Source organism: Manacus vitellinus, unplaced genomic scaffold (genome assembly GCF_001715985.3).
Source record: "Manacus vitellinus isolate BGI_N305 unplaced genomic scaffold, ASM171598v3 scaffold_23_pilon, whole genome shotgun sequence".
NCBI lineage: Eukaryota > Metazoa > Chordata > Aves > Passeriformes > Pipridae > Manacus > Manacus vitellinus.
Window position 1 is genome coordinate 693,853 of NW_021939718.1, and position 10,766 is coordinate 704,618.

A 10,766-nucleotide genomic window follows, 5' to 3' on the forward strand; every position below is an offset into this window, starting at 1 on the left:
TCCATTTACATATTAACTTTCACACCCCTTAGAATGCAAATGAGGAAACACAGAAGTCACGTAACACATATTTGACCACTGTCATCAAACCCCAAAAATATGTGATTGTTCCATATTTCTGGTTTTGGGGCAGATAGTCGGGGGAAACACCTCAATCTGCTCAGGAAGGGGTTGACAGACTGTGTATCTCCTCCACGTCTCAATGGATGCCTTTAGTTGAGCTTTGAACTTCCAGAGCAGACCAAGGAACATTCATTTATATACATATATATATATTGTGATTAGATCTTTGTTACTACACTTTTTTGTGTGGAAGAATATCACTTAACAAAGCTGATGGTTCCTGGAAAACCAGAGGGAACTCTCATTACCTGTGCCACCTAAATGCCTAGCTCCATAATTGAATCCAGGCACCTCTGCTAGGTCCAAACACAGCATGTATGAAGAAGTAAGCATCTGTGAATGAGATTCATACTCTATGTTACTCTGCATCCACAACTATTTGTGGTAGCCTACAAACCATCCTGAGGACATAGAGCAGTAATTTCTTGCTGCTGCAAAGCTGCTGAGTTGCTGTGGCAGGGAAATTAATTTCCTTGCTTGGGACCTAGAGCCTGGAGAGAGGAAAACTTCAGATAGGTTAAAAAAAATTTCACTTTCATGTCATGTTTCACTATAAGATGAATTGCACACACATTGTGACACACAAATGGAACACTACAAATTTTGCTGCACAGATGATATTTGTTACTATTTTATGTAACTGCCTGGACCCTTTCCTGCTGTTATACGATCCTTATACGAAAAAACACACACATATGGAAAAAATACCCCAAAACCAAAACAAAAAACCAGTCCTATAAAAACTCCAGCAAAACTATAAAAGCAGGTCTCCTATTTTTTAAAACCAGAATACCTGAGAGGAACTCAGAAGTAATAGTGTCAACTACAACACCCTATAGACATTCGAACTTTCAAATACAGCATGCAGAAGTCCCTTTTGGGGACCATACTGTGCATCACAGTAATGCCTGAACCCCATAAGCACCCCGTACACTGCCAGGGGCTGCCTCCTGTGGGGAAAGCACTGCGTGATGAAGTGCTGTCATCTGCCAGACATCTGCTATGACTGAGGCAGAGAAGAGAAGTAGCTTTGCCTTGCAAATTGTCCCTAACAAATCTGACATATGTGTGCCCATGAACACACCTGTCATATGAGCAGAATATCATCATGGCATAATTGTGATGTGTTTTCAGGTTGTGTCCCATAAGGTTGTGCAGTGGGTTGACCTTGGCTGGACGCCAGGAGCCCACCCAGCCGCTCTGTCGCTCCCCTTCTCAGCCAGACAGGGGAGAGAGTAAGATGGAAAAACAACTCATGGGTTAGGATAAGGCAGTTTATTAAAGCAGAAGCAAAGTGGAAGCTTGCATACCCAAAAGTGAAGCGAAAGATAGCAGGGTTTATTCTCTAAATCCCATGAGCAGCAATGTCTGGCCACTTCCAAGAAGCAGGGTTTCAGTAAACATGACAGTTCCTCAGCAGGCAGCCATTGGAGACAATGAGTGCGTGCCTTCCTCCTCTTTGCCTCAGCTTTTATATCTGAGCTGATGTCATATGGTACAGAATATCCCTTTGGTCAGTTTGGGTCAGCTGGCCTACTTGCGTCCCCTCCCAGGACCTTGCCTCAGCTGAGGAAGGAATGTTACAGTGCTGATGCTGTGCTCAGCAGTAGTCAAAACACCTGTATGTTATCAACACCCTTCTAGCTACCGATGCAAAGCACAGCACTGTGAGGGCTACTGTGGGGAAATGAACTCCAGCTCAGCCAGACCGAATACAAGTTGGTAGCCAACAAATGCCCATTTTCTGAATTCTGATCAGCTGGAATAAGAAAAAAAAAGGGACTTTTGACAAGGGCGTGTAGTGATAGGATAAGAGGTGATGGCTTCAAACTGACATAGGGTAGGTTTAGATTAGATATTAGAAAGAAATTCTTCCCTGTGAATGTGATGAGGATCTGACACAGGTTGTCCAGAGAGATGTTAGATGCTCCATTCCTGCAAGTGTTCAGGACCAGGTTGGATGGGGCTTGGAGCAACCTGGTCTAGTGGAAGGTTTCCTTATCACAGAAAAGGTGTTGGAACTAGATGATCTTAAAGGTTCCTTCCAACACAAACCATTCTCTCATTCCATGATTCTGTGAATAAGAGGAAGACAAAGTTGCTCAAGTCTGGAAAAAAAGAGCCATGCAAAACTTTCTAGTAAACCTCTGAGATGTCTCAAAGACAAGGCAGGAATCGGACAGGGATTTTCTGATGATCACAATTCTGCCTAAGCTCCATTTGAATGCCTAAACTCTTTCTTTCATTCAATCTTGGACCACAGTGTTGAAGACAAGCTGCACCAGGGAGTTGACTGTGAGATACACATGCTGCTCACTGATGAAGAGTTTCTGTCCATAGCTCCCCTTCCTACAACTTTCTCTTTTGTAACATGTTTTGCCCCTGGGTTCCCAGTACAGTTTGTAGCCACCTGCATTTTGTAGCTTAATGACTACTATGTGATTTGGATTTCATAAGCCTGCATTTTCTCATAACCTTGACAAAGGCAGTGACTATCCCACATATTTTTATATGCAACCGTGTTCCTGAGCCAGGGATGGAGGCTCTGCAGCTATGGCATGGACCTCAATGCCAACCAGCTCCAAGATAGACCCACCACTGGCCGAGTCTGTCAGTGATGGTAGTGTTACCTCTCAGATAACATAATTAAGAAGGAAAAAAATGTACAACAGCAACTGCAGCCAAGGAGAGGAATGAGACTATGTGAAAGTGCAAGGCCTCAGACTCATGCTACAAGCTTATCAAAGGGGTTTTACATAAAAAATATACAAGGCACCAAAAATCCACCTGATGGATTTATTAAAAGGGCCTTCAGTTCTTTTCATATCTTGAGAGAGAGCACAGGAGAAGATGCTACACACGTTTCTCAGGAGGTCAAATGCCACACTTTTCCTGGAAAACATTAGAAAATAAGGGAACTTGGCAAAAGTTTAAAGAGCAACATTCAACCAAAATAAAGCATTCTACAAAGGCTTGACTTAACACATATGACTTAGCAAAATCCATCCCATCCAGCTTTAAGTTACCCAAATACCAAGAAAGGACATTAGGAGAAGAAGAAGTAAAGAAAGAGAGTAAAAGAGAGAATTATAGCTACTGCCTTGAGTCCCACGCAACTCCAGTTTCCCCATGTCCAGATGGTAGGGCCACAACCACATGGAGGCCAAGGAGGCTCCAAGGGGCTGGGGTACAAAACAAGGTACCATTCCACTTTCATGAAGTTTGACCTGTCCCTTCCCCCACACACATACACCTGAGTTGGTCTGAGCCGGACAGGCACTGGAGAAGAGATTCCCCTTTATCCTGTGATGAAGAACATGGTGAGGCAGGCTGTCCCTCTGCAGTCCATGGAGATCCACAGTGGAGCAGAGGGATGACCAAAGGAGGCTGCGACCCTGTGGGAAGCCTGCACTGGAGCAGGGCCCTGGCAGGACCTCTGGCCCTGTGGAGAGAGAGGACCCCGCACTGGAACAGGTTTGCTGGTAGGACTTGTGACCACACGGGGGACCTGTGCTGGAACAGGCTGTTCCTTAAGGACTGGACTCTGTGGAAGGGACCCACTCTGGACCAGTTCATGAAGAACTGTAGCCCATGGGAAGGACTCACTTTGGAGACATTAGTGGAGGACCGTTTCCTATGGTAAAGACCCTGCCAGTGCAGGGGAAGAGTGTGAGAAGGAAGGAGTGGTAGAGACAACGTTGTTTCCCCAAATTGAGTTTCCCAAAGTTTTGCTTGTGACAGTAATTGGTGAGTGATCTTTCCTTGTCCTTATGACACATGAGACTTGCATTATTATTCCTCTCCCATGTCCAGCTGAGAAAGAGAGGGAGAGAGTATCACTGGTGGGTGCCTGCTGGGCATCAGAGTCAATCCACCATGCTTCTGGAATACTGAATGGCTTTTAAATGACCCAGACTGGCTTAGGCATACTCCCCAGCTTAGGCATGGTGCCAGCCCTTTTGGCAGGAGATGGAGGAGTTCGTAGGAGCCTACAGATGTGAGTCAAGAAGCAGAAAAGCCTTAAGTGGGGTAGGGAGTGACAACAAGGGCAATCAAACCCAGTGCAGATCATGGCCACATCCCTTCTGAACTATTTTTGTCTCTGTCCATCTTCATTTCTGAAGCACATGCTTAGATATTACTGATTGCAACTGTAAACTTGTCCTTTGGTCATGTTGTCCAGGAAAGATTGCTTCAAAATTGCTTCAAATACGTGTTTAGCTGTTTGTTTTCTCAGTTTACCAGCACTAGCAGTCATTTCTCAAAGCAAACATTCGGTTTAATGTGATTAATAGATAAGTCAAGCTCTGGTTTTAATAGTAAATACACCTCAGAACCCAAGCTACTCTAAAACATTTTAAGGTTAAAAAAAAAAAATAGACACACCTCAACTAAAAATTGAAAATAAAAAGTTTGAGTTTTGAGTTTGAATACTTTCTAGACAGTGTGTATCTTCTGAAAACAGAATGATCATAAAAAACACATTCTTTCTCAATACTAAATACTATTCTGCAAGGATACAGATATTACCAGGGAAAGATGCTCCTAGATCCTGATTCCTTCAAATTCAGGAACCAGTTTCACAAACTCTCAAGTTTCTTGGCATCATTGGGGGGGAGGGGGGAAGGGTCAGAGGGGAGGAGGAAATAAAGCCCAAAGTAAGGCCATTTAGCAAAATTTTCTCTTCCGTCTACCACAGCTCAGACAGCCATTCAGTGAAAATGGGACCAAAAGGATCCCTTTTGCACCCAGGAGTTTTGGAAACAGCTCCTCAGTGCTACAGTACATAGATCAAAGGTATCATAACATGACAATTTATCTCACCATTCTACACCTTAATGTGCCAATATTTCACAAATGTAGCCTCACAACAGGCATGAGGAGGGGAAATTTTATTTCTTTTATTTTTATGAATGGATCAGTTATCAGACACAACAGAAATTAGTCCATTATGAGAATATTTCACATATTCCATTCATTCACTGCATGAAATACAAAAACCATTCTGAAGCCTGCATGTACTTTTCAGTATTGTCCCTTCAATATGAACACCTTAACCATCAGAAAACAGGTAATATCTGCTTTGACACCCTCTCTAGCCCATTCTCTGCTGCATAGTGAAACAGCTTCAAATGGAGAGGCAAATATTGCCTCCACGTCACACCAGAAAATACATCAGGATGGTCTCTAAGGAGATACGAGAAAAGACTAGATCTTCCTATTAACACTATTGATTAATGAGTCAGAAGAGCATTTCAAGCTTGTCTGGCTTTGCTTTTTAGGAAAAATAATGACTGTTCCCAATATCATTGTGCATCACACCCATCCCTGCAGATTTATCAAGTATCAAGCGTGCAGTGAGAAGACAGATTAGATAAAAACACTGAAGGGACCTAACCTCTGAATTTTGAGTGGTCTTCAGCATGGATGTACCATTAGGTCACATTTTTTATTCTGACAAAACGGCTTCACAGAAAAAGTCACTTTTGCAGAAACTGAGAGGCCAGTGAGTGGTGAAAAGCAGCTCTGGCACTTCACCCTCTTTACCACAAGATGGCACGAAATATATAACTTACAAGGACGAATATAAAATGAATAGCACACTAAGAGAAGTATTAAAAAGAAAAGAGAGCCTAAATGCGTATGTATGACTTTTGGCAGGATGGAAAATCCACAAATACACATATATAAATCATTCTTCAGAACTGTCAATCTAAAGTTTATTATGCATAACACAGGTTTAACCAAATCATGTCAGCCTGTTCAGTGGTCCAGATTTAAATTACATATAGCCATGGACAATGTGTGGTGATCTAAGGTGGCTGGAAACAGGTTGGCATGGGACCAGAAAGAAGAGCTTCAAAGACATAGTGGGAGATAATTCTGGCTGAATCACTCCCAGTCTGAGCCTTGGCCAGGGGAGGAGGTGAGTGACTGGGCAGTACAGGCAGGTCCAAGTGGAAGTGGGCAAAAGGCAGATCTAAAGGGACATTTTTGTATAACTACATATATAGTATATAAGAGAAAAATAAATGGATTGTTTAATTTGTGTGCTGATTTCTGAGCTGTTCTGGTGAACTCAAAGGTCTTTGCTAAATTCATCAGGTCTGAAAGTGTCTGCCAGAGATGAACTTCTTATATCAATGGAATATGAGTATTTAACATAGTAAATACTGCCACATTATTAACAAAATATTGTGATTTTGGAGTTTATAGCTGCACCCACAACAATCAACAGGTTGCAATATGGGAAATGCTGTTCCAAATCCTTCTCTTTACCCAAAGAACACAGGTGAAGGGCTGCAGAAAAAGAAACTTGTGGTTTAGAGATCACTTAATAGAGACGTATTGGAAAAAAAAAAAAAAAGCAAAAACAAAACCAAAAAGTTTCTTGATTTGGGTGCTAGAAAAAGGAGAGTCATTATTTCAAACAAGAACAGATCTTACTGCAGATGTTTTGGTGCATAGTGCAGTGAGAATATGGAACTGGGGTTTTTTTCACCAAACTTTAATAGTCTTGAAAACTGGGTCAACTTCAGTGTAAATCAGCACATCTGATCACTAAGGATATTTTGTAATTAGCTCAGAACAACAGCATAGCAATATATGGAAATTAGAGAGCTTCAAAGCCTGTGGGATTTTTCATTGTATGGCTGTCCAAATGTCCCACTAATTTCCATTTATGTGTTTGCAAAACTATCTAAGAAAGCTTGACCATATCTGCAGCCCTAAAAAGTTGCTCCAAATTGCAGCTGTCTCACTGTTGCAATAAAAATTCGATTTAGCAGTTGTGTTCTCAACTGTTCTCAAGCAGTGCTAACATCTACTGACTGCATTTCTTTCCAGACAGCAACCCAGGAACAGAAAGAGCTGTCTGCTGCTCAGTGTTCAGGGCTCCTAAATGTCTGAAAATTGGAAAAACCTGAAGTCCTAGAAGAGGACCCACAAGCTCACAAATGGTATGATCTTCCTAAGAGCCTACTCACACAAAATGCTTGGTGCACATCCCCTGTCCTGACAGCACCTGTGGTATTCTCAAGTTGTGTGTCCAGAAATGGATCAGCAAAAGACAGAGATTCTAGTGAGACTGAGGCAAGTCAGGGCTATGAAGTCTGCAGGTGATAGACAGGGAAGGGTTTGCAGTACCTTGGCAAAGTATTTTATTCCTCTGCAGCAACTCTGGAACAGGCAAATGCAAGCAGTATACAAAACATGTCACACATACTCCAATTATGTAGGAAAGTCCCCTTCTTATCTATCTAGATACAAGTAAATTTAAAAATCCAGTTGAATATCCACTGGGAAAACAAGATTTGGGTTTTCGACTCCCTGGAAAATGCAGCTGCTCTTCATCATCTCTGCAGATTCGCCTCAGAAGTGGCAAGATAGGAGCTGTGACCCGAGCTTGATGGATGGAAGCTGCATCCATTGCCTGGCTGCCAGCTTTCACATGTCCTACAACAACTTCAGAACATGGAATTGTGGTTTCTATGAGTCGTGGAGGACACAGCTATCTTTGAAATTATAGGAAAGAGGAAAAACGTGCAAATAAACACATGCATGAGACCAACTGACTCTGAAGGCATGAGAGCAATAGGAAAAGCATTGGCAGAAGAGGAGTAAAACACTCTTTTTATAGCTGAACTCAATGATCTTAAAGGTCTTTTCCAACCTAAAATGATTTTATGATTCTGTGAGCTAAGTATGTATGAAAGTGTACCACAAGATGGTGCAAAACCACAGAAAGTCCTAATTTTTGCCCAAGACTCACTCTAACAACTTTGGCTACAAAAGCAGCATAAGAACATCCACCAGGTGTCAGGTCAAGGGAAATATGAATGACTTTTTTTTCTTTTACTTGAGAAAGACAGTAAGAATAGGTAAATGCTTTCAAAACTTAACTGCTCATATGAAATTTTAGCGGTGCTCCTCTGTGTAGACCCCCAAAGCACAGTGGCTTCAGGGATGTCACCCACCACCATCATAATTCTCACTGAAAGCTTTGTGTCTGTGGGGAATTAGCTAATGTAGCACAAATAACCAAACCCAGAGCATTAACTAGAGAAATAGCAACACAGGGTTGGGTAAAAGCAGTAAGAATGAAAAAGAAACAAAACCCAACAGTGGAAAAGAAAAAGTTTCCAAGAAGGATTCTCAGGCAATGCAAGTTGTATTACTTGGGCAGTCATCCATACTAGAATAGTTCAGTTCAGATGAATCAGTACTAATTCGCAGAAGTTTCCAGGGAGGATTCTCAGGCAATGCAATTTGTGATTTATGCAGCAGGCTAGGGTATTTTTATTTTTATTTATTTATTGCCATAAGTTTCCACAATTTCCTATCAAGCTTTACTCTTCTCTTTCCATAACAACAACAAAAAAAAGAACAAAAACAACCAAACCAACAAAAAAAAAACAAACAAAAAAAACCAACCAAACAAACAAAAAAACCCACCAAACCAAAACAAAAAAAACCAAACCAAACAAAAAAAAAACCAAAACGAACAAAACCCAACAAAACGACAACAACAAACAAACAAAACCCCAACCAACCAATCCAAAACAAACAAAAAAACCAATGAGGAGACATACAAGGGAGAGTTTGCCCGTTTCAGCACGAGGTTTGTTAACTTTTATCTCTTTAATATGAGGCTTGAATAATGCCCGTCTGCCGCCTGGAGCTACTGACTCCAGCCAAGCAAAACACCCCGCTAGGCCTGTCCCCCAGTCGGGTGCTCGGGGCCCACACGAACCCCAACCATACCCTCCCGCAGTGTCCCCGGTGTCCCCCCGGGGGGCCATCGGGGCGAGGGAGCTCCCCGGCGGGCGGGGCGGGCGGGGGACGGGCGGCGCAATCGCGGCTGCGCTTGTTTGTAGCACGGCTTATAAGGCGGGGGCCGGCGGCGGTGCGGGAGCGCCTTTGGTGGGGAGACGCTGCGCCCGGCACCAGCTCCACGCCCGCGCCGCCCAGGGGCTGGGGCCGGGGCTCCCCGCGCCGCCCCATGAAAGCCGGCTGTAAGGTACGCGCCACCCGCACCCCTTCGCCCGAGGGGTTCGGGGTTGCTTGTTTTTGGGTTCCCTCCCCCCCCCTTCCTTCTCCTTTTTTTTTTAACAGACTATTTTTGTACACTTTGCTATAAAACCATGGTGCTGGGGAAGGTGAAGAGTCTGACGATAAGCTTTGACTGTCTGAATGACAGCAATGTCCCCGTGTACTCTAGCGGGGACACGGTCTCAGGAAGGGTCAGTTTAGAAGTAACTGGGGAAATTAGGGTGAAATCCCTCAAAATTCACGCGAGGGGACACGCTAAAGTGCGTTGGACTGAATCGAGGAATGCTGGATCCAACACTGCCTATACACAGAACTACACCGAAGAAGTGGAGTATTTCAACCATAAGGACATCCTGATCGGCCACGAGAGAGGTAAGGGCTACCCTTCATCGTGCTGCTTTACTTTGGGGGGGAAAAACCCGCATCGCTGCATCACCCCAGTTTATCCTGCTCTTTTTTAATGTATGCAGTGGAGAGCAGGACATGCCCAGGGTCATACCTTGGCGAGTTATAGGCAATGCATCTGCAAAGTACCTGCAAGCAGGGCTCCTTTGAACTACCTGCCCTTCAGCGCGACCATTTATTAACAACTTTTTTTTTAATGTGCTGCCTTTTTTTCCTTGCTAATATTGAGTAGGATTTGCCCGTCCGTGGGGAAGACAGCCGTAAAATCAGAGCCAGATAGGCACCGCACGACTTTATTGGCAGAATCCTGACAAATCCTAAAACACAATTAAAGCGTAAAAACCATACTTTTTGACACATGCGGGGTTTTGCTGAGGCTACTGGGATAATAATACAATGAATTTTTCAGGAAGGCTCGTTATTGGCAAATAAGATTCTCTGTTCCTTATTTTGACATATCACCACCCCACGTGTCATTTTTTTTTTCCTCTCATTTTCTTTTACCCCCTCGTTGTAAACCGCTTTAATTTCCTTGGACCCCCGTCGGCGGGACGGGGTGGGGAGTGTCACCCCCGTATAACCATGTGTCCGAAAAGCCCTTGATAGGTAGCAAAAGGGGGGAAGAGGGGAAGCGGTGTTGCGTAATGGGAGCATCCCTCCCAAAACTGGGGAGATCGGGACCTCCTGCTCCCCCATTTCCCACCCGACCCGCCGCAGTGTCCCCACGGAGTGCAGACCACCGTCCCCGGCGGGCTGGGAGCGCCGGGGTCCGGGCGGTCTGTGTGGTTCTTGGTTGGTTTTTTTTTTTTTTCCCCCCCGAAGTTCGCAGCCTTTGTTCGAAGCGGTTCAATCCTGTTTGGGACCGGCTGAGGGGGGGCGGTGCGCCGCCAGCTCCGCGCAGATTGGCCGCACGCGTCAGGTGGTGACGATGACTTAATTCCCCAGCGCAATAAAATAATGTTAAAAACCTGTTATGTAATTTTTTTGTGTGCTGCTTACCTTTTCTTTTTCTTAAATATGCATCATATTCACTGCAGCGATGCGGTATTTCTCCTTTTTTCGGGGAAGAAAAAAAATGTAATTTTTTGAACAGCTCTGGGCGGCACTGAGCCCATCACCCACCATTCTTGAACTTAACTCAGTAGCAGAGCTGGGGGCTTTATTTATTTATTCTTTAATTAATGCCT

The 10,766-nt window shown here is 43.8% G+C and overlaps 1 protein-coding gene across 1 annotated transcript in view; it reads left to right on the top strand.

Annotated features, from left to right (window-relative positions):
* Positions 1–9,117: 9,117 nt before the first annotated feature.
* ARRDC3 (arrestin domain containing 3) overlaps positions 9,118–10,766 on the top strand; it is a 13,975-nt gene continuing 12,326 nt past the window's right edge. The window contains exon 1 of the mRNA XM_008921405.4: positions 9,118–9,546. Coding sequence (XP_008919653.1) covers positions 9,267–9,546 — 280 coding nt within the window. The 5' untranslated portion in view covers positions 9,118–9,266. The remainder of the gene's footprint in view (positions 9,547–10,766) is intronic.